The sequence below is a fragment of the Dunckerocampus dactyliophorus genome, chromosome 10, assembly GCF_027744805.1.
Source record: "Dunckerocampus dactyliophorus isolate RoL2022-P2 chromosome 10, RoL_Ddac_1.1, whole genome shotgun sequence".
NCBI lineage: Eukaryota > Metazoa > Chordata > Actinopteri > Syngnathiformes > Syngnathidae > Dunckerocampus > Dunckerocampus dactyliophorus.
Window position 1 is genome coordinate 8,855,725 of NC_072828.1, and position 24,080 is coordinate 8,879,804.

The window sequence follows — 24,080 nt, forward strand, 5'->3', positions numbered from 1 at the left end:
TCCTGCAACATGCACATCAACACAAGCAAAGACAGAACAGAATAGAATAGAATGCATTTTATTGTCACTATGAACAATGAGATTTAAAGAAGCTTTAACTCTGGTTCAGATGTCTGTAAAATATCACAACATACAGTACTGTTCATATATTTACAACATAGAATATAATAAATAAGAGTGCAAGAAAGACATTTTTAATTAGGAAAATAGGCTGAGGGCACGGGCGGTTTGCTGCGTGGAGGTGGGATCTCTGAGAAGGAAGAAATCACCGGTCAGGGAAATGCCTCTAACCATCAAGAAGATTTGGGAGCACTCATTTTAATGTGACCTCACCTCTGGGAAGCAGACCTGCAGGAAGGCCGTAGACAGGAATGCTGTCGGCTTGCCTCCCCAAGTATTTGGGGTCCAGACCGACAGATTCGCTGCTGGTGTCAAAAGAGCACAAGCTGTATTAATTTATATTCATTGTAGACTTGAGGTGCGAGCAGGAAGACATAACTCACGTGTGCTTGGGAACTGGGGTGAGGTCAGGAGCCACCACAGGAGACGGAGACGTTTTGGCGGCCTGTGGATAAAAGTGCGTCTGGAAAAAGATGGTGACCACTCAGAGTAATGTGCATGTAGCTCGCGTTAGGAAGAAGGTGGCACTCTTACCCGAAGTCCAGCCGAGGACAACACAGATGTGCTCTCCAAAGCTTGTGGAAGAAGCGGCTTCTTGGAAAGCTCCTTCTCATTGAGCTGCTTGTTCAGCCAAATAATGACTGACAAAACAGCACATCGACACAACGTAAAAAATTACTAAACATTTACACAACTAAACATGTACAGTATATGTGTATGTGAATGACACCAGATGAAGAGCAAAGGCAACTTCATTAGATGTACCTGTACAGTCCAATGAAGGAGATTACAAGAAGCATTTACTTGTTTAAAAGTAAGGCTAAAAGTAAAGTGTGTGGCCTGCATGGAGGTGCTGTGGATGGGACTGAAAACAAGGACTGGATGGACAAATGTCCTCACCGTTCTCGTTGCTTTGTAACAAGTCTTTGGTCTCACTGAGCTTCTTTAGGCTGTCCTCCAGCTGCTCCGTCAGCTTCTCCACCTGCCCCGTCAGCTTCTCCACCTGCCAACACACACAGCCTGAGTCTCAAATGTAATACTTCCTTCAGGACACTTACATATGTATACTGTGTGGGATAGTGTGGTCGCTTCTTCTTCTCCCCATTTTCACCATTGTAAATGCAACATCCAGGTACTGACAGTGCACTGCATCATACTGTACCACTCAGTGTGAACACACTTACGCACTCAAAACATTAAGTACAGAAATGCATGACTTGAGACACAGTAACAGACATGAGCGGCGGCCAAGCTGGGGCTACCCTGGAATGTCAGGAGACAGGCGAGCACGCACCTGCTGGTCTTTGTTGGAGAGCTGCTGCTGAGTCTTGTGGAAGTCCTCATGAGCACGCTCAAGTTTGGCTGAGGTCTCCTGAACGACCTTCTTCTGGGCCACCAGTGCCGTGTACTGGGCCTTGTTCTTGTCCGAACAAGCTCGCAACTCACCCTGAAACTTCTTGATGATCTCAATGGCCTGAGAAGAGGTTCACAATTCCATGTCAGCATGATGCAGTCATCATCACTGACATACTGAAACAAAAGTTATGCTTTCATTTATTTTGAATATGCATACAGTTTACATTGAAATGCTTCATGTTACAATTCACAATTCCACATGTCTGAAAAGGAGTAGGAAGCAGTTCTTTGTAATCAAAAACAACAAAAATGTTAAGAAGTTTTTCTCTTTCCCGTTTCAAGATTCAACAGTTTTATTGTCATATGCACAGTAAAACAGGTTATGCGACTAACGGTTGTTGCCTGGCTCTACACCATTCTCCAATCCAATCGTTTGTGGTCTGGATAGCTAAGGTCTCCACTTCCAGGTCTTCCTGTCCTTCAGTCTTTCATGTTATACTGTGAGTGCCATTGAACGTAGATAGATGGGTTCCTAATACTTCTTGTTGAGCAGGCCCTTGCAACGTAGTAATGATGTCAAATGTTTTTGAATGTAATTCTTCCACTGCATGGTTCTTTCTTTGTGGGTTGTATTCTCTATCTTTAATATTTATTCAAATCGTTGATATCTTTGGCAACAAACACTCTTGCCTCTGCTGGTCCTCCATTTAGTTTGATGTAGATTTTGCCGTTGGTGCTCCAAGTACTTTGTATATTTCCCTGCTTCCTCAAATCTCGTGCTTTCCTGGCAATGTCAGCGTCGCGTTTTGTCAGATGCTCATTCATGTAAACATTTATACCATTCAGCTTCTTTCCCTATTTCAGCAGTATGGTTTTGAATTCCCTATTGGTGAACGTGGCAATAATAGCGGGTGTGGGTGGCATACAGTGGAATGCAAGTATCCATGCCGTCGATATCTACATCCACCACCTTTGATTGTAGGAAATTGGCATTTTGTTGCTTTGTTGAAGCAACATCCATTTCATCTGGTTCTCCTCTGTTCTAGACTGTCTAGAATTCGGAGCCCTGTGAGAATCACATCGTTAATTTGTGCATTTAATTTTCATTTGATATTTTCCTTTTCTTGTTTTCCATTCCTCAAGAGTGGAGGCAGCATTATTATTCAGGAGTACTTTTATATCATACCTTCATATCGTTGTGTATTGCTGTATTTTTCCCTGTGGGGTTTTTAATCTCCTTAACAGCGGCACGCAAGGTAGCATTATCATCTTGTAGTATCTTGGTATCCCTGCGCAGTGCTCTATTTTCCTCCTTAAGGTTTATGACTGTATCATGGATTTCCGAGAAGCTCTTCTTGAGGCTGTTGTTCTGCGATTGTACATTTCCAATCTGTTTTAGCAGGTCTCTTTAGCGCTGTCATCTCCTCCCTCAAGGCTTGAAATAACTTCCAATGTGTGTCATCTAGAAGTACATGTGATGTTGAACCCAGATTCTTCAAGGTGCTCTCAAATGTCAAATCCACCTATCAGTCAGCCAGGATGGCCCTGTTTCTGATTTTGGACCCAGATTTCCAAGACTGGTATCATTTTGCTTTTTGTTTGGCAATGTTGTAGGGCAACCGCTTTGAAAGCAGTTAGCCGGTTAGCTTGGCTTGTTAGCAGCTGTCAGCACGTGTAACACGTTTATTTCAAAGAATCTGTAGCTTTCACCTGTCCGAGTTCAAGTTGAGGGTGTCAGCAATCTGTTCTAATCTTCTGTTCCCGAAGTGTAGTCAGGAAAGCGCCATAATAATTCAAATCACTAGTATCGACAGCACACCTCTTGCCAAAAATGGCGTCTCTCAAATGGAAAACTTCCATCACTACACTTCAATACGTACATATACTATGCACACTGTGTACTTAGTTTCGGAGGGCGTGAATTTTGGCAGTGTTGTGCTGTCCCAAATCCATTATTATCCCAATCCTGTTGTTACATACTTACAGTAAATGATGATCACAATATTTAGCAACTTCCTTCTCCTCTCTACTGCTCTCCTATTTTTTTCCCTCCCCTCCCGCTATCAGATAAGATAAGATAAGGCTTTATTAGTCCAACAAGAGCACATAGAGCAGATAAAGTGCAAAAACAGGGTAATACAAATCAGAGGTTATATATACCTGTATACACAGTATATACTGTATACTGCTCAAAAAAATTAGAGGAACACTTCGAAAACACATCAGATCTAAACTGGGGGAAAAATGATCTTGAATATCTTGAATATCTTTCCTGATAATAAGTGGGTTATGTATTAGTAACAAAACGATGCCACATACTTTGATAGAAATGAAAATGATCACCCTATAGAGGGGGGAAATCAAAGACACCCCAAAAATGAAAGTGAAAAAATGATGCGGCAGACTGGTCCATTTTGCTAAAATGTCATTATAGCAACTCAAAATGATTCTCAGTAGTTTGTGTGGCCCTCATGTGCTTGTACGCATGCCTGACAACGTCGGGGCATGCTCCTAATAAGACCTCCCAGATCTGGACCAGGGCATCAATGAGCTCCTGGACAGTCTGAGGAGCAGTGTGTGTGTGTGTGTGTGTGTGTGTGTGTGTGTGTGTGTGTGTGTGTGTGTGTGTGTGTGTGTGTATGTATGTATGTATGTATGTATGTATGTATGTATGTATGTATGTATGTATGTATGTGTATATATATATATATATATATATATATATATATATATATATATATATATATATATATATATAAGATTGTAAGATTGTACACTTCCTATAGTTCTTGTTCTCTTCATGAATTTCTAAAGCATGTACACTTTATGCACAAGTTTTAAAAAAAGAATTCATAATCACAAACCTTTTTCAAATCGTCAGACAAAAACTTAACCTCTGCCTCAAGTTTTCGGACCTCAAGTTCTTTTGTTTCTGCCTTTTCTTTCACAGATTCCTGGACCACAGAAGCATATATTATTTATTATTATTGTTGATTATTTATTGATAGTGACGTGTGCAAGTGCTCACCTTCTGCTGCTGGTGCACCTCCCTGGTGTGGTTCATCAGCTGATCCTTGTCCTTGACTTCCTGCTCCAACACAGCCACTCTTATCTGGAGCTGGTTGGACAGACGCTCCTTCTCGTGGAGGGCTGTGTCGAGAGAGCTGTTGTCCCTCCTCAGAGACACAACCTGCTGCTTAGAGCGCTGGCACTCCTGCACACAACACACGTCCGTGACTACTTCTGTCACCATTTGTAACCTAATGTTTTCTCAGACATAGAATGTCGCACAAATAGACAACAACAATAACACACAATATTGATGTACAATCTTGCTTGCTAATTCCTGAATTAGTCTCTCTCTTCTTTTTTTTTTTAGTTGGCTTCGCAGTGCTGCCCAATGCCATTATATTTCAGTGCACGCTTCCTTCACAAGCTTTTTCTGCGTCATTTTGAAGGATAAATCCTATCAGCATACTCTGATGTTTGTGATGTTCTGTAAAGTTAGTAAGTTCCACTGATCGCAAAGAAGAGAAGAATATTGTAGTCCAAAAAGTGGACAATGCTTCACCTACCTCCTCCACACCCGCCAGCTTTGTCTTGAGGTCTCTGATGGTCTGAAGCTGCTGGCTGCTCTCCTGGTGAGCGCTCTCCAGGTCGTGGCGAAGCTTCTGCATCTCCTGCTGCAGTCGGCTCTGTAACTGCGGGAGGCCACATGACTCGTCACTCACATCCTCCAAAACAACTGCACGGTGTTCTCAGATGAGAGAGGAGTCTTACCTCCGCATTCTTCTCCCTCTCGGTCCGCAGCTCGTTTGAATGACGGCTGGACAACGAGCTGGTTTGAAGAGTCCATTCTGAATGCAGCTTGTCCAACTCTTTGGTCTTCTCTGACAAAGTCTGGCAGACAAGATGTCAATAAAATACTAGGGCTTTCAAATGATTCAAATATTTCATCAAATTAATTCGTTTTCAAATAAATTAATCATGATTAATCAACATTTGTGACTACGCCTGAAATATGCCCGTTTTTACTGTATTTAAATAAAATAAACACCATAAACAAACACCTGCTGAGCGTAATTCAGCTGTCTGGACAGATCCTCTTCAGTTTTTTGAAGTTTCACCTCCAGGGCTTGTTTTTCCACCTGAAACAGAGAAGTTGTGCCCACTTTAGTTAGTTAATGTAAAAACACCTTTTTAGACAGGACTTGATGCTGTGGACTGGCTTTGAGACGTTTTTGTGTGTGCCTTCCCGATACAGGCCAACCCTTGCCATCTGCTGCCCCCTTATTGTCAGAGCATATGCCGCCAACTCCACCAACTGTGACTTGCAAAACTACACACATCACACTTTTTGAGAGCACTGACCTTGACAGAAGACAGACACTCGGCCAGATAGTCCTTGATGTGTTTGTCAGAGCCCTGAGTAAGCCTCAGAGATAGGTGGTTCAGGTTTCTGAAGGAATTTGTCTCCACCACACTTAAGTGGACGAGGCCTTCAAGCAAGGCAGAGTCACATGACAAGAGCAGCTGGAACCTGCAGCCCAAAAAAACAACAAACATTTTCTGGTGTTCAGTGTGCATGCTGTGTATTTTTATTAGAAGGACACTAACAAAATGCATCTTAAAATTCCCATTAGAAGGAAGAGGATAGCGTATGTGTTTATTTATTTACATTCCTACCTTGGATGGCTGGATTGCTGCTCAGACTGACACAGATTAAGAAGCTCGGTCAGCTTTTCGGGAAATGATGAAAAATCAATGAGAAGTCCCTGCTGCACTTTCAAACTGCACATACAGAAGGAAGAAAAAAAAAAGTCAGAAACTACGTTCATGGATGGCAGGAACGCTTTATGGGTCTTCCGGCACAAACCTTTGAAAATCCTCCTCTGAAATAATGAGGCTGAAGAGAAAAGATGGATCCACATCGTCGGTTAATCTCACCAGAAGATCCTAATGGAAACACAAAGAGCAGGAAAAATAGTTGATCGCACAAACATGAGTGACATATAGTATGGTATGGTATGGGTCATTTGTTTCAGACATGCTTAACAAGTTATGGTAATGGTTTCATTTTATTTTGAACATGCATACAGGTTGCACTGGAATACATTGGAATTACAATTCACAATTTCACATGTCCAAAAAGAAGTAGGAAGAAGCAAAGCTTTTTTTTTTTTTTTTTAATTAATCCTACCCCCACTTTGTTTCACGTCAATTTCTAATATATTTGTTTGTTCACTTCCTGTATTAAACATGTACCATTTACCAATTTTGAAATACCATAAGAAAATTATAAGGCAGTATAACAATGTGTTACAATTAGGGCTGTCAAAAATATCATCTTAAAATCGATAACTAATTTATTTCATTAATTACATTACATTTTTTTGCGTAATTAACGCAGAAACATCATGTCAAGCGATGCCTCTCTGTTATGACGCTCCCCACAGAGTCACACAGAGTCTGAATCTCTCTTATAACTTTATTCTGACCTGAACACATTAACAGTAGTGCAATTCCAACACCATGTATGTATTTCCAACTCACAAACACGTCTCTAGTCCGTTCAGCCTCGGGACGACACTTCCTCATTGTCACTAGATGATCGCGACATGCATTCAGGGACACTCCGAACATCACAATAATGTCTTTATTATGTGTGTATGTTTGGTCTAACTAAACAGACAGACAAAAGAATAACTGTAAGCGGATATTCTTATCTCTCACTTTGTAACTCTTAATGCGGAAGTACAATTTTCTGCATTTAAGTATACTTGGAAGTACGAGAAAATAAACGAATAATAAAATAAACATGTGAATTCAACTTCAGTTACGTGGTGTGTTTGAACACAACCCCTCATTGCTCATAATAACATGGTTAAAGTGTGATTCAAATGTGCTGCTACTACTAAACTATCCATCCATCTATTTTCTATACCGCTTCATCCTCATTAGGGTCGCGGGGGTATGCTGGAGCCTATCCCAGCTGACTTCGGGCGACAGGCGGGGTACACCCTGGACTGGTCGCCAGCCAATTGCAGGGCACTTATAGACAAACAACCATTCACACTCACATTCATACCTATGGACAATTTAGAGTCACCAATTAACCTAACATGCATGTTTTTGGAATGTGGGAGGAAACCGGAGTACCTGGAGAAAACCCACGCACACACAGGGAGAACATGCAAACTAGTGTTAGGTAAATAGAGTTTCAGACATGTGTGCTATCATTTAACTTAATTTAAATTTTCTGTTAATTTGGAGCTGTTAATACATACAAATATATACACTGCTCAAAAAAATTAAAGGAACACTTTGAAAACACATCAGATCTAAACTGGGGGGGGAAATGATCTTGAATATCTTTCCTGATAATAAGTGGGTGATGTATTAGTAACAAAATGATGTTACATAATTTGATAGAAATGAAAATTATCACCCTATAGAGGGGGGAAATCAAAGACATCCCAAAAATGAAAGTGAAAAAATGATGCAGCACACTGGTCCATTTTGCCAAAATGTCATTGTAGCAACTCAAAATGATTCTCAGTAGTTTGTGTGGCCCCCACGTGCTTGTACGCATGCCTGACAACGTCGGGGCATGCTCCTAATGAGACTACGGATGGTGTCCTGGGGGATCTCCTCCCAGATCTGGACCAGGGCATCACTGCGGTACCTGGACGCATGGAGGAGATTCCAGGAGACAGGTAGTTACTCCAGGAGAGCTGGACAGGGTCGTAGAAGGTCCTTCAACCCTCAGCAGGATCGGTATCTGCTCCTTTGTGCAAGGAGGAACAGGATGAGCACTGCCAGAGCTCTACAAAATGACCTCCAGCAGGCCACTGGTGTGAATGTTTCTGACCAAACAATCAGAAACAGGCTCCATGAGGGTCGCCTGAAGGCCTGACGTCCTGTAGTGGGCCCTGTGCTCACTGCCCAGCACCGTAGAGCTCGATTGGCATTTGCCATAGACCACCAGAATTGGCAACTACACCACTGGTGCCCTGTGCTCTTCACTGATTAGAGCAAGTTCAACCTGAGCACATGTGACAGACGTGAAAGGGTCTGGAGACGATGGAGAACGTTATGCTGCCTGCAACATCATTCAGCATGACCGGTTTGGTGGTGGGTCAGTGATGGTCTGGGGAGGCATATCCCTGGAAGGACGCACAGACCTCTACAGGTTAGATAATGGCACGAGATGAAATCCTTGGACTCATTGTCAGAACCTACGCTGGTGCAGTGGGACCTGGTTTCCTCCTGGTCCACGACAACTCATGTGGCTAGTGTATGCAGGTAGTTCCTGGAGGATGAAGGAATTGATACCATTGACTGGCCCCCATGTTCCAAAAGAACACCTCTGGGACATTATGTTTAGGTCCATCCGGCGCCACCAGGTTGCTCCTCAGACTGTCCAGGAGCTCATTGATGCCCTGGTCCAGATCTGGGAGGAGATCCCCCAGGACACCATCAGTAGTCTCATTAGGAGCATGCCCCGACGTTGTCAGGCATGCGTACAAGCACGTGGGGGCCACACAAACTACTGAGAATCATTTTGAGTTGCTACAATGACATTTTGGCAAAATGGACCAGTCTGCTGCATAATTTTTTCACTTTCATTTTTGGGGTGTCTTTGATTTCCCCCCTCTATAGGGTGATCATTTTCATTTCTATCAAATTATGTGGCATCATTTTGTTACTAATACATTACCCACTTATTATCAGGAAAGATATTCAAGATCATTTTCCCCCCAGTTTAGATCTGATGTGTTTTCGAAGTGTTCCTTTAATTTTTTGGAGCAGTATATAATCCTGTCCTGTCTTTTACCTTTCTTTCAATAAAATACAGTAAAAATAGGCATATCTCAGACATAGTTGCAAATGGTGATTAATCATGATTAAGTAAGTTGAAAAACTGCGATTAATACGATTAAAATGTTTTATCATTTGACAGCCCTAACAATAGGAGGTAAGGTTTGTAATGTACAGATAAATTATGTAACATTAATCATAAATAATAATAAATGCAAATGCAAAAATATCAATATATCGCCCAGCCGGCTGCACGGTGACCTAGTGGTGAGCATGTTGGTCACACAGTCAGGAGTTGAACTCAGATGAAAAAAATCAGACGCACGTCGTGAGCGAGTGATGCTGGGAGCGCCAAATGCAGGTTGGATTGGAAGGTTTGTAATATGGGTAAGGCATTTGATGTGCGGTTCCAATTCTGTGCACTGCCACTCTATATTATGTGTATTATCACTCAGTCACTCATAGCAGTGCTATAGGTCACAGTCTGATAGACTTCTGGCTGCTCTGTTCTCACGAGACAACTTTTCTCTAAACAAAAAATATCATCAATCTAATGTATAATAAACAAGTACATAAATAATAATCAATAACTTAAAAACGCTCGTTTATTTTTCTTGTAGTAGTGGTACAATGTACATTTATGCAGGCCGTTGTTCAAGACCTTCACCACACAGTAAAGATTGTTTTTCTACAGGGTTTCACACTTACTCGTTTGTGAACTGCACTTTTGCTTGATTGAAGCTCAACAGCGACACGAATATGTGCTTTTCTGAGTAATGGAAGAAGAAGAATGAGATGATAAAAACAGTATCTCACAAAAGTGAGTACAAAACCTCATATTTCAGCAACCAATTTATCACAGTATATCTTCTCAAGTGACAATACTATCAAAATTAAACTTCAGAGTATTCAGTGTAGAGCTTGTCTACACACTCATTTTTCTCTGGCAACAAAAGTGAGTACAAGCATCACTGTGTCTTGCCTACAGTCAAGCACGGTGGTGGCAGTGTCATCTGGGGCTGCAGGAGTGCAGTCGCCACTGGGAAGCTGTGGTTCATTAAGGGGAAACATCAATTCCAACATGTATTGTAACATTCTGAAGCAGAGCATGATTCCCCTGCATGGAGGTGTTCCAACATGATAACATCTCCAAACACACCTCCAAGATGACAAGTGTCTTGCTGAGGAGGAGCGGAAGGCGGAGGAGCGCAAAGTGTCTAACATCCACCATCTCCACCACTGAGTGGAAGTGCTCACATTAAATATTCATATTTTGGACATATTCACTTTGAGTTGTCCTCATTGTGTTGAGTCATTGTAATGGCTGTGTGTTAACTCAATTTCAGTGGATAGTAAATCTATACTGCTATACAAGCTGTACACCGACTACCCGTAGTCTCATTGTTACATTTTGTCCCTTGACGTTCACTTCAAAGGTCAGGGGGCTGGATTTAGCCAGCATACTTTAGAACCAGTTCATGTTTAAAAAGCCATCATGTCTTCTACTCTATTCTATTTCTCAGGCAGACAGAAGTGGCGTCAACTTAGTTTTGTCATGCAAATATTGTCAAACCTCCGTTATTCTTTTGGACCTTAAAGTTGTCACCACTTGTCTCTGCCCGGCTGATGAATATGTCACTTTATGGTTAATTCGGTGTTTAATGTCAGCAGCCCTACCTTTCCTCGCAGTCTCTGCACCTGACGTTGACTTGGACAACTTTACTGAACATCGTCTCCATTTCAACCTTCGATTTAAACCGCCACCGAAACAGTTTTTCTTCTTCTTCTATTAGAGTTTGTTCTTCTTCCGGTGTCGGCAGAAAACAGGCTTTTACTGCGCAATACCGCCATCTGCTGGTATGGAGTGTGAGTGAAAATTGGCTGCTGTACCGTGTTAGTGTTGTAAGTGAAGTAGTGTTATAAGTTAAAAGTGTTATATTTACATATTTTTTTTAAATTAACGTTTTCTGTCCAAAACACAGCTTTGGTGGCGAAATCCCCTTGACCAATGCACTAAAATAGTCCCTTGCAACATAAAGTTCATAATAAAGTTCATAATAATAATCATCATATCAACTTGAGTGATTGCTACGCCTATGACCCAAAGATGAAAGCGGAAGATGTGGATGGTCACATAGCCTCCATTTACCTATATGGCCTGCCGACTCGCTGTTTATTTGCCAATGTGTTTCCAAAGGTCAAAGGTCAAGGATGTGGACAGAACCAATGTAGCCTCTGACATGGTTGCCAACTCCCTGAAAAATAAATAAGGGACACATAGTTGGCAGGGCAGGCCAATCCTTTCTTTTTTTTTAATTTGTGTACATAATTTTTTGGGGATTTGAAATGTTTATATTTTATAGATTTCACAAAAGTGAGTACGCCCCTCACATTTCTGCAAATATTTCTAATATCTTTTCAGGGCACAACACTAAAGAAACAACACTTTTAATACAATGTAAAGTAGTCAGTGTGCAGCTTGGATAACAGTGTAAATTTTAAGGATGAGCGAGTACACCACTATCTGTATCTGTTCACCCATCTAAATTATCTGTGTCCGTATCTGTACTCGGAGTGAGCGGGGCATAAACTGGACGTGGGTGTGCTTTAACTGGAAATGGTTGGGACTTAAATCGGTACATTATTTTAAGTCTGAAATTGACATGGATTGATCAGAAGTTGCTATATTTATTGTTTATTATTCAGCTATGTGTACTATGTATGTTTGTAAGCGATCTGTAAGACTTTTTTATTTAATTATTTTTTAATGGTCTGTGTGAAGTTGGTGATTCATGCAAACATCCAGTGATGGCAAACAGGGAAATAATCTGTCAGCCTTGTTCACTGTAGTTTTCTCAAGAGCACCGTGTTCAGTACTACGAGCAAAGTTTTCCAACTGACTTTATACAGTATCACCAGCCAAATTATAAGCAAGCAGGCAAAAAAAACACACACAGGCAGTGACTGATGCACAAGCCGTATACAGCTGTTGTACAGCTAATGTTTGATGTAGCTCTTGTACTTACTACTGTGCAGGTGTACCTAATGTTGTGTTCAGTCAATGCAGGTTACTGGTACCACTGTGTGCTGAGGAAAACCTAATAAAGTGGAGGCAGTGCGCAACGCCACACGAGCCGTTTTCAACTTGCCAATTCAAACATGTACGTGAATTGAGGCACCGCTCAGCTCTTCTGAGGCTGCCGCCTGCAGCCTGCAGAGTCTGTCTCGTGAGGGGCGGCCGCTGTGTGTGGCTGACCAATCACAGAGCGTGAAGAGTGAATATATAATGAAGATTTTCTTTCATCACGTCATTACAGATAATGACAAGATGTACTCGTTTAAAGCTTTTACTGGATACTTGTTTATAACGAGTATCCAGCTCATCCATAGTAAATTTACAGTCCCCTCAAAATAACCCAACACACAACAATTAATGTCTGAACAGCTGGCAACAAAAGTGAGTAAACACCTCATGAAAATTTTGAAATTCTGCCAAAAGTGTCAATATTTAGTGTGCTTGTCATTATTTTCCAACACTGTGTTAACTCTCTTGGACATGGAGGTCAGTCCTCTTTAACACGTCCAGGCACTCTTCCACCTTCCACTTGAGGATGTCCCAGAGATGCTCTGTAAGGTTTAGGTCCAACACATTTACTCTCATCCTCTTTAGCAAGGGAGTGGTCATCTTGGAGATGTGTTTGGGGTCCTTATCTGCTGTGCAGTTTACGAAGGGAGGGCATCATGCTCTGCTTCAGTATGTCACAGTACATTTTGGCATTCATGTTTCCATTAATGAACTGTGCTCCCCAGTGCTGGCAGCACTCATGCAGCCCCATACCATGACACCCTCGCCACCATACTTGACTGTAGACAGGACACTCTTCTTTGTACTGCACACACGCTTGAGACTATCTGAACCAAATAAGTTTATCTTAGTTTCATCAGACCACAGGACATGGTTCCACTAACCCATGTCCTTAGTCTAATTGTCTTCTGGCAACTGTTCGTAGGCCTTTTTGTGCATCATCTTTAGAAGAAGCTTCCTTCTGAGATGACAGTCATGCAGACCAATTTAATGCAAAGTGCGGCATATGGTCTGAGTACTGATCAACTGAGTCCCCACTTCTTCAGCCACTGCAGCAATGCTGGCAGCACTCATATGTCGATTTTACAAACAATACCTGTGATTTTGACGCTGACCATGTAATCGTCTTTGGTGGCTTTGTTTGGTGTTCTGATTGGAAGCTGTCATGTTAAAGCACTGTATGGTCTTGTCCAGCACACTTTCAGGGTGTTGGCAATCTTCTTACAGCTTTAGGACATCTTTATGTAGAGCAACAATTCTTTTTTTCCACCTGATTTCCCCTAAGACACCTGATAATGATCGCCAACAACGAGCTGACCTATGTGCCTTTATAAAAACACAGTGATGCAACCACGTCTGTGGAGATTGGAATGGAGACAAATTTTACTGCAAACACTATCGTCCTCTTCCGAGCCTTGCTGAGGAAATGTCTCAACCATGGAGCATGGGAAACAAATGGAGTGCAATGCATCACAAACCATCCCAGTCAGTTACAGCATTCATGTGTAACTGAACAAGGAAGTATCATCTACATCACCCACTATGACATGTTTTCAGACCTACCCTGAAACCCCATCAAATCTCATATGTAGAGCCTTGATATCTTGTTATAAGTACGGAGAGTGTTCTTGGTACCACTGAAGAAAGAGAAGTGATCTGTTTTTTTGTACCTATGGTGCTAGTACTTTCTAGTGCTCTGTCTAAGGTATGCTTGCTTGCGTTAAAGCAGTTCCACTTATAAGTTAACCCTAACACTAATCCAACTTAAAACTGTGAATGACAAACAAAATTGAAATATTTCAAAAAGGTGTCTGCCTTCTAAAGAAATGATGTAAGCAATAACAAATTCCAGCAACTTCCAACAAATGTTGTTTTGGTCATTGTTTCACAATGTTTCATTGACAGGAATACCACAACATCGCCAACTAGTGGCCTGGTGTACATAAGTGTATTATTTTTTGTAATTTTCATGTAAATGATTGTGGTTTTGACAATATTGCTGGGTATTCGTAATATTGGAACACCTTAGTCAGCAATGTGTCTATGCACACTAATAATCATATTGTTGAAAGCAAGACCACATTTGACTTCCTCAAATGACACCCATGACCAATGAGGACACACCTTCCAAGGTTCTTTGGCCTCCTTAGTGGACTGTCTTGCTGACCTCAGTGATCACTTCCAAAAGAACATCCTCCAAAAGGCAGGAAAGGGGTGTGCGCGTGCATGTGAAAAAAAAGCTGTTTACAATCTCTGTTTGTCTGTCCTTATCTCGCATCTTCCGACCAGGCCCCGCCTCCTCACTCAGATCTATATAAGGAACGCTGCCAGTCAGCGCAGTTCTACTCAATCCAGCCATCTCCTCTCCTCTCCTCATCATGTGGGCTCACCTGCTCGTGGCTCTGCTGGCATGTGCGCTGATAACTGGCGATGCGGCACCACCCTTGGATTTGGTCACGTGCAACGATGCCACCGTTGGGGCGGCAGTGAACCTCGCCATCCGTCACATCAACGAGCACCACCATCATGGCTACAAGTTTAAGCTTGGAGAGATCCAAGGACATAAATATGAAAAGGTTTCGAAACAAAATATCATGGTACAGTTTCACCTGTGTCTCACTAGCTTCCCGTCTGGGGTTCATCTGTGGTTCCTTCAAATTCTGGATCTGGGTTATACTTCCTGTCCTTTTAGCTATGTTAATGCTAGAATCTAGAGGTCCTCTCAGTCATTACACAGGTGCTTTAAAGCCCTCATGTTACTCTTGTCCATCACAAAATGCTTTCGCTCATGTCTTAATATCTTGTCCAGTCACCAAAGCTGTTTGGGTGGAGGTCTGGACCTTTGACACTTTGAAGCAGAGCCATTGGTAAAGCAAACAAATGGATGTTTGCTGAAATGACTGACTTTATCATTGTGTTCAGGTGGGTGAAGGTTGCAACATTGATTTGCAGCTGATGCTCTTCGAGACCAAATGTCACTTCACCAACCCCAAAGCTGCTGAGGACTGTGAAATGTGGGAAATGGGTGAACGGGTAAATGTTCCACTTGTTTGCTTGTTTTAAGAACACTCTGGTCAATTTTAGGTCTTCAAACTGTGCAGATCAATCAACCAGTCCTTAATCATTTTAAAGTTTGACAATAGCGGTGTCATGAAATATTGCAAGATCAAAATGTGACAGTATTTCTCATTTTGAAAAAAAAACTCTTGCAGATCCTCCAGGAGTCTATCAGACTCTGAGCTATGGCATCGCTACTGTGAATGATAATACACGTAATATGGACGTGGCAGTGTGTGAGGCAAGATTGGAGCTACACATTAAGTGCTTCATGCACACTATAAACCTTACAATCCTACCTACTTCGGTGTACTCAGCATCGGAGTTCAACAACTGTGGCGGTGTTAATGTCTAAGCAGTAGCTGTAGTAATTCTACATTTCATCAAACTTACTTACAGGAAGATTTGTCAGATCAAAACAGGATCACTGCATATGACTTTTATCAAAACGTGATACGAACCTTGTATATGAACCTCCTATCACATAATGATCATATTACAAGGGTCTAATTTGGAAAATCACTACTTCTGGTAATGCACCATGCATCATGGGAACTGTAGTTGTTTTAGTGTAAACATAAAGCTAATCTACTGCAATCTGCAATCTATTTTACATGTGTCTTTACATAACTACCCGTCAAAATAAATGACTAGTAGTAGCAGCTACAACTGCTGTCATTTTAACTTTTAGAATTTTTTGGGTTTTGTTTCAATTTTTGGAAAGAAGTTCGCTCGTTAAAAGCATCATAGTTACAGTAGGTCATGCATGAAACGTTATGAAACATTTCTTAAAATGTATCTGCACTGTTTTGTGACTCAGTTAAATAAAAAAGTGTTTGTCTAGTCCTATATTTTGTCACTGTAGTTTTCTTAAAAGTAATGTTAAAATATCGTCTTGTCTTGTTCTCTTGAACCTAATATCGTGTATCGTCTCGTCTCCTGAGAGTGTATCATGACGCCCCTAGTTGATCATCTTAAAATCTTACCCTTTTGACCTATTTGTGTTTTGCTGCAGGGTGCATCTGCCTCCTGCACCAGCATGTTGAGCGTGCAGGATGGCATAGCCACAGTCACCCGCCATCAGTGCACCACTCAACAAGGTGATCCACTTTTCCCATTCTCTTCCCACAATAGTGTGTTGTCCAAAATCTAGCCTTGATGATGGAATTTAGATGGTTTAAAAGTGATTTTAGTCATCTCTACTGGGAACATACCATTTCTGTGTTTACCTTTAATACTAATGAGTTTGTCCATGCCTGCCTCTGACAGTGTGTCCAAGAAGCAATAGTGTGCACTTTATCCACTTTTTACATACACTATTTACTGTATGGTGTTAATGTTAATGTTCCAGAATTGATATTGACTAGTATGTAATTTAAAAAAATAATAAATAAAATCATGTGTGCAGCTATGTCCAACGAGGACATGTTCCTGACGTGTCCTGACTGCCCCTCGATGATGTCTCTTAACGACCCTGATGTGATGAGGGTAGTTGCGGAGGCTGTGCAGAAATACAACCAGGAGTCCAACCACCAGCATTACTTTGCCCTGCTGGAAGTGGGGCGTGCACTAAGCGCGGTGATTACCTTATTTTTCCCCCCATTTGTGTGCACTAAATGCAGTGAGATGCTGTCCTTGTAATGTGTGCTTCCTTCCTGTCTCAGTACATCCCATCCCTCGGCATGGTGACCTACCCCAAATTTGCTTTGGTTGAGACAAACTGTCCTAAAGGCTCCAGGATTGCCCCGGAGGCCTGCGTGCCTCGCTGCCCTGACAGAGCTGTGAGTGCTTGCAGTTGCCAAGCTTATTAGTGATGATGAATTTTGATTAGATAAAACCATCTCTTGTCTTGTCATGGAATGTTCTCTGACCTTGTCTTACAGCAATACGCCATGTGCGGCACATCTTATTCCACCATAAATGGAGTTAAATCACCCGAGTGTGAATTATACCCAGCCAAAGTAAGTCCACACTAAAAAAAAAATATTCTTTTTAATTAAATCCACACAAAGACCAACTCTTTGCCGTTTCCTCCATAGAATTCTGCCCCCCTCGGGCCTGGCGAGGTAGAACCAGTGTGTGCGTCATCCTTCCACCAAAGTGCTGAAGCGACCACCTGCAGAACTCAGATGACCAACAATGATCCAGCTCTCCATCATATTTGTCCCTTCCCTCTTGCCGTACAGCTTCCGCAGCAAGAGCAGGTTCATCACTGAGCGCTGCCACTACAAGCTGATATTGTCTCACACACATATTGAGTCAATAAAAGAAAAAATAATAAAACTTCCTACAAAGTTTTGAATCCGTGGAGCTTCTGTGTTAATGTTCTGTCAGAGCAAGAACACTACTGATTTCACAGGACATCTAGCCCAAGGGGGAATCAAGGTTCTAAATATGTATAGTACTTGGTAGAGAAAGCAGGCAAGCACAGAAGTCAGACGTTTCTTGTACTGTAGTTGGTCAAAGTGTGTTACTAACAATGTTGAGAGTAACATTAAAAATAACTGTGCTAATGGGCAATCTAATTACTATTTCAAACGTTACACTGCTATTACCATTACCGACAGTGAAATGTGTCGTGTTGTTATTCACTGATATTTATGTCATCGATCTGGATGGCGCTTCAGTTGCCATTGTTCACTATGGCGACACAGGAAGCTAGATAGATAGTCAGTGAGAGTTCTGGTTGCTTAGCCCCTGGCGTTTTGGTATAGAATTGCAAGTCACGAGCTCAGCCCTCAGCCTTAACCTCATGAAACACATGGCACTACAATGCTAAACCCCAATTCTTTTACATATTTGAAGGGTTTTCAAATAAGTAACGCAATAATTACTTTCCTTAGACGTGAATTACTTTCTTCTCTCTCTGCACACTTGGACTTAAGCTTGATCTTTGGAGGGGACCTCAACTTAGTATTTAATCCAGAAATAGACAGGTCCAGACCAGCTGGGGGACATTGTGAGTTTCATTCAACAGCAATACTCAAGAATGATATGAATGATTTTGGTCTTTGTGATGCTTGACGTTTTCACCCTACTCACAGGGAATATACTGTACTTATTTCTCACCAGAGCACCACACTTACTCCCGTATTGACTACCGGTACTTTTTAACAAGTAGCTCAATCTTATCAGACATATCAAACATTTACATACACCTTATCACCATTAGCGACCCCGCCCCAGTCTCTCCTTTTTTCACTAACGAAAATATAAGCGCACCTACTAAATGCTGGAGATTTTTATACATCATTACTTAAAGACACAGATTTCCTAAAATACTTTGGCAGAGAGTGGACAATGTTTTTAGACTTCAATGACCAATCACTAATCTCAGCTTGCGTTCTCTGGGAGACAGCAAACTTAGTAATGCATGGGAAAACTATTTTGTATTCATCATATAAAAAAAAGAAAGAAAAATGATTTGATTTGGAGGTGGAGAAAAATATTTTAATTCCTTCAAACTGCTTGTGTTGACTCACAAGATGAGCACACCCTGAGCAACCTAAGAAAACGTATTAGATTTAAAAGAAATTACTGATAAGAAACTGCAGAGATTACATTTGGAGAAGTTCAAGCACGGGAAAATACTTAGCTAACCAACTAAAACTTAAACGAAAAAGCTCTATCACCTCCATTAGAGACTCAGGAGGTAATAGCCGCCTCCTGGAGGAATTTAATTCTGTCTTTAGGGACTTTTATAAAAAACTTATATACACTTCAGATTAATACATCTCTCCCAGACATTGAGGCATGTCTCAATACGATAGAATTACCCAAATTAAATAAAGAACAGGTGACAAACTTAGATTTACCCATTTCATTAAAGTAACTTCATGATGCTCTACAGCAGATGCCAAATAAGAAAGCACCAGGACCTGCTGAATTTTATAAAGCATTCTGGTCATTAAGAGCCCCAATATTTTTTAGAATGGTTTTGGAAATTAAAGAAAATTCACGCTTTCCCCCAAACATAAACTCGACTACAATCAGTCTCCTGCTGAAACCACAGAAGGACTGAACACTCCCTTCCGGTTATCGTCCAATTTCACTGATTAACGCAAATCTTAAAATAATAGGCAAAGTATTAGCTAGAAGACTGGAAAAAGTTACCCCTCAAATAATACACTCTGATCAATCAGGATTTATCAAGGGGGTACACTCATCTAGCAATGTACGCCATCTAACCAATCTGATTGATCACTCTATTATCCATAATTTACAAACCACAATTGTCTCATTAGATGCTAAAAAAGCATTTTATAGGGTAAACTGGGAATTTTTTCCTCGCAACCCTACAAAAATTTGGTTTCAGAGACTCATTCAGAGCATGAATCAAATCACTATACAGGACACTGAAGGCCTCTGTTCAGACCACTAATCAGAGCTCTCCAGAATTCACTCTGCAAAGAGGCACTAGGCAGGGTTGTCCACTCTCTCCCTCACTGTTTGCTCTCTTTAGTGAACCTCTTGCAACTGCAATTTCACAACATGTAAATATTAAAAGGGATCCACACAAAAAAAATTCATCATAAGATAAGCCTTTGTGCTGATGATGGATTACTGTTCCAAGAAAACATTCTCCACTTTACAAATCAATCTCACTCATCAACAATTTTAGCACCTTCTCAGATTACTCCATTAACTGGTCCAAATCCACAGTATTGACCATTAATTTTGGTTTCCAGAGCACCTCCGCTATATCACTGTGTTCAAGGAACACAAAGCATCTGGGTATTAACAAGTCTCAAATTTCTCAAACTACTTCCTTGCTACATTATATTTAAAAATGGATCAAACCTAACCCATTGGATTATTTATGGTTAGACATCGACCAATCACTTAGCCAAAAAACTTTCCCCATTTCTAACTTGCCCTTCATTAGCCAAATCATCCGGACAAAATAATTGCTTCAAAAGTATAAATATAAGCAGCACTCTGAAAGCTTGGTGGGAATTTTAAAAAATAACAAGATCCTTGCTCACTCCTTGTCAATACACAACCATCTTGAATAATCCTGACATCTTGTTTCAAAATAAACCATTGGATTTTTTTTACATGGCACGAAAAGGGAATTAGATGCATGATAAATATAAAAGGAAACAACTTTATCTCATTTAATGACCTTGCAGTATGGAATAAACCATAACAAATGTCTTCAATACATACAAATCAATTCTATAATTGGGGCAAAATTCAGTAATGTCAGCGGGGAAGCAATCCCACCACTGCCAAATTTTTTAAAATATCTTACCTCTTAAACCTTATCCAAACTATATATTTTCAAAAAATGACAACACAGTCGGCATTCCAATCTCCAAATGGACCTGGATTTATCTACGTGCTGCGACCCTTAATTCTGGAAGCATATATGTCTCACTGCTTCTTGGTTAATCAGAAATCCCAACCTACAGTTGGATCAGTTTAAAACTCTTCATAGAGTACACTACACGGGTCAGAGAATGTTTAAAATAGGTTTAACTGACTCTAACATCTGTGTACACTGCTCAGACCATAGAGTAGATTCCTACTTACACTCCATGTGGGCCTGTGCTCCCATTAATAATTTCTGGGGTCTCGTTCCTCTGGCTGGGGGCATGGTCCTGGTTGCTGGGTGGTCCTGGCACCTCGGGGGCAGGCGGGCGGGAGCTGGGTCCCTGATCCTGTCCGCTGGGCTGCCCCCCTGGGGATCTGGTGAATGGGGGTGGGGAGATGCCTGGATCTGGGGGTGGGGAGTGGGCAAGGTGGTGGGTGGGCTGGATGCCGCGTCCTGGGGGCAGGAGATGCCTGCTGCTGCTGGGTGAGGCCCATGTACACTCGGTAACGCTGGTTCTCCTCTGGGGGTAGGGCAGGGTCCGCCCTGGGCCCTCCTGTTCGGCTGTCGCGTGGGATCATCTGGTGCAGGACGTGGGGGGTGCCCTTGGGGGGGCCCCTTGGTCCCCAAATGCCGGCTTGGAGGGCCGGGTCTGATCCTCTCGGGTTTTGAATTGTGGGGTGCCTGGGGCTCAGTTTGTGCTCAGATAGTTTGTGTGGATCTTGTGAATGATTTGGACTGAGCTAGGACTCAGTAATTAAAGTCTCCACACGATGGCTTCATTGATTAAAAACGAAAAAAACAAAACTTTTTCGTGCATGAAGCTTCTGCTTGAGTCGGTATTTTGGCCGCTATATGCGGTCAGATATTGACCAAGGGATACAAAATGGGCGGCCGCATTAGAGAGGTGACCGCTATACACAGGGTCTATAACATGTAAATTTTCTGCAGGGGATTTTTCAGTGGCCGCTATAGGCAGGTGGCCGTTACTGTAAGTGCATCTCGATCAGGGCTCACCAACGTTTTTTCTTGTGATAGCTACTTTTAGAAAATGAAAATGGCCACGAGCTACTCATTTTTGTAGAAATGATTTCCATACCTTATTTCAACCCAAACAGATCAAATGTGCTTGTTTTACCAAAACATTCACAAAACACAACTCACATTTTATGTTTCAGAATACTTTTCTTTCTAGTGTTCTCACATTATTAACTGAAAACCTGAATGAAAAACAGGCTTGCGGGCACCTCATGTGGTTGTGGGGGGCTACCTGGTGCCCGCGGGCACCATGTTGTATAGTACTTTATTAATCCCACAGCAGGGAAATTCACTTGTTACAGCAGAAAGCAAGATACGCAAGTAAAGAATACATAGTGACACATGGTCACATGGTGACCCCTGATCTAGATCAACAATACTATCCGCCCCAATGGCTGGACAGGACAAAAAAAAAAGAATGACGCATCCGAAAGGCGCGATCTAAAACATAAATTTTTCTTCATCTTCATTCAAGTACAACTCATTACACTCAAGCCTCATTCGGACTCAATTGCATACCAGTCAGTGTGTCAGAACATGCAATGAGAGAAAGATGTGTGATAAGTTAAGCGAGTAGTCCTAAGTACAAGATAAAAGGTGAAGGCTGGATGTGATTATTACGCCGTCTGGATGAGATCAAATATTAAAATTATTGTATTTTTATGAAGAGATGACCAATTTTAAATGAACAAACTAAGAATCAAGTTTTTTTGTCATTCTAAACATAATTAAGGTGTTTTTACTCACTTTTTTTGTCTCTCCTATGAGGTTATGCTTTTTTCCTCCAGCATCTCTTACAACATCATTTACAAATAATATGCAAATTAGCCAATGGCATAATCTAGCGACTTCTAGGACAGCCAATAGAGTTGGCAACAGTGGTTTCCTGTCCAAAATCACAGCTTGGGTGGCGAAAGGCATTTGAACAATGCACTAAAATAGTCCCCTTGCAACATTTATATAAAGTACATAATAATAATCATCGTAAGTTGAATGATTACAATGTATTTCAGTTGACCCAAAGATGACAGAGAAAGATGAAAAAAGCAGACATACTTTTGACCATAGCAAGTGTCATAAATGACCGTGACCGGATGGTCACATGACCTCCATTTACCTACTTGTCGGCCTCCTTGCCATTTATCTGCTCGGCTTACCAAGTTGTTTACAAAGGTCAAGGATGAACACGCTCTGAATGCAGAGGGTTTGCAACCTGCTCTTTGGTCAGGGCCTTCAGCATTCTAGGCATCTATGGAGCGAGGAAGAGGAGAGCCAGCCGCAATATCACTGAAGCGGCAGAGAGGGCCTCGAGATGGCTGTGGCTCAAGAGAGGAGATCCATGGAGTCCTGGTAGCTAGCCAGCTATCTGGTCACAGACCGGGGTCTGAGCAGCCCTGGCTGGGTCACCTGGTTGAGGGTGAATGATGTTGAAAGACCCAAAACACCAATGAGTCCAGGAACATCACTGAAGATGTGACCACAGTCATCAGTAGATGTATTTGCTCAACGCATTCTGTTACAATCAGCCAAAATTCTGGACTTCATATCTTTGTAAGTGGGTACCTTTCCAAGTCAGCAGAGAATCAAATACTCATTTTCTCCCACATTGTAGAGACACACTAAAGAGGAACAAATAGTCCAACATCTCCCCTCAATAATGAGCCCTCTAGCCCTCAGATGGACAAAAACCAAAGGACACAGCTGATATAACTTGTTATGGTTTAATTATTTTGCATAGGGAATCATACTTGTCAGCAATGACTGAATGAATGTGTATATATGTTTTAATGACATATCAGACAATAACAGGAAGTCCTAGACATGAGAGACCATGACATCATTCCCTGTTCTTACACATCATGCAAATAAAGGTTGATTATTGACATTTGCTCATTTCAAAAAAAGCTGCTAAGCTGCAGCCCTTTTCACCCTCAGCACCTTCAACCACTTTTAATTTGTACATGTGGCTCTGCTAGCCTTGTCTTGTGTTGGCATGCACACATTGTTGCTTTTCCACAGCTTTAGTAGGGCCGAGCGTGTGAAAAGGACTGTGGCTTCATGCACTAAACCATGATTTGATCATGGAAGCAAGCATGGCGGCCCTTTCCTATGCCAGCTGAAAAGAAAGAAAGCCTTCAAACAGAACGTACGAAAAGGGTCTTTAAAGCTGTGCAGAAGCAAAGTTGCCATCAGGTGGCGTCAGTGTGACTGGAAACACAAATAAAACAAAACAGGAAACATAAAGAAGTTTTTGGGCAACACAAATTAAAATAGTTTTTTGGAAAATAG

At 41.6% G+C, this 24,080-nt stretch overlaps 2 protein-coding genes across 5 annotated transcripts; one reads left to right on the forward strand and one right to left on the reverse strand.

Annotated features, from left to right (window-relative positions):
• Positions 1-57: 57 nt before the first annotated feature.
• Positions 58-11,102, reverse strand: sass6 (SAS-6 centriolar assembly protein). 4 transcript variants are annotated; one of them, XM_054789795.1, is made up of 16 exons: positions 10,975-11,102; positions 10,006-10,066; positions 6,353-6,432; positions 6,163-6,267; positions 5,848-6,016; positions 5,547-5,624; positions 5,257-5,376; positions 5,052-5,177; positions 4,505-4,690; positions 4,341-4,430; positions 1,415-1,594; positions 1,021-1,123; positions 655-761; positions 504-565; positions 334-422; positions 58-250 (listed from the first exon to the last, which is right to left on the reverse strand). In XM_054789795.1, the coding sequence occupies exons 1-16, from the start codon at positions 11,034-11,036 to the stop codon at positions 195-197; spliced, it is 1,674 nt and encodes a 557-aa protein (XP_054645770.1). In that variant the 5' UTR covers positions 11,037-11,102; the 3' UTR covers positions 58-194. The 4 variants fall into 4 exon arrangements, with proteins under 4 accessions (XP_054645770.1, XP_054645769.1, XP_054645767.1 ...); XM_054789794.1 differs by having other exon boundaries at positions 334-425; XM_054789792.1 differs by having other exon boundaries at positions 504-583.
• A 3,611-nt stretch (positions 11,103-14,713) lies between these two features.
• On the forward strand, positions 14,714-17,741 carry LOC129188934 (antihemorrhagic factor cHLP-B-like). Its single transcript, XM_054790082.1, has 7 exons — positions 14,714-14,958; positions 15,305-15,415; positions 16,455-16,539; positions 16,848-17,017; positions 17,104-17,220; positions 17,323-17,400; positions 17,479-17,741. Exons 1-7 carry the CDS (start codon positions 14,761-14,763, stop codon positions 17,653-17,655), a joined length of 936 nt encoding a protein of 311 aa, XP_054646057.1. The 5' UTR covers positions 14,714-14,760; the 3' UTR covers positions 17,656-17,741.
• The last annotated feature ends 6,339 nt before the right edge of the window (positions 17,742-24,080 follow it).

Excerpts from the sequence above, each read along its gene's own strand:
- sass6 (XM_054789791.1), bottom strand. The coding sequence starts at position 11,036 with ATGGAGACGATGTTCAGTAAAGTTGTCCAAGTCAACGTCAGGTGCAGA. Across the intron at positions 10,067-10,974 it reads TGCAGAGACTGCGAGGAAAG|AAAAGCACATATTCGTGTCG; the intron begins GTAGGGCTGCTG and ends TCCATTACTCAG. Across the intron at positions 584-654 it reads TGTCCTCGGCTGGACTTCGG|ACGCACTTTTATCCACAGGC; the intron begins GTAAGAGTGCCA and ends ATCTTTTTCCAG.
- LOC129188934 (XM_054790082.1), top strand. The coding sequence starts at position 14,761 with ATGTGGGCTCACCTGCTCGTGGCTCTGCTGGCATGTGCGCTGATAACT. Across the intron at positions 14,959-15,304 it reads AAGGACATAAATATGAAAAG|GTGGGTGAAGGTTGCAACAT; the intron begins GTTTCGAAACAA and ends CATTGTGTTCAG. Across the intron at positions 17,018-17,103 it reads TGGGGCGTGCACTAAGCGCG|TACATCCCATCCCTCGGCAT; the intron begins GTGATTACCTTA and ends TTCCTGTCTCAG.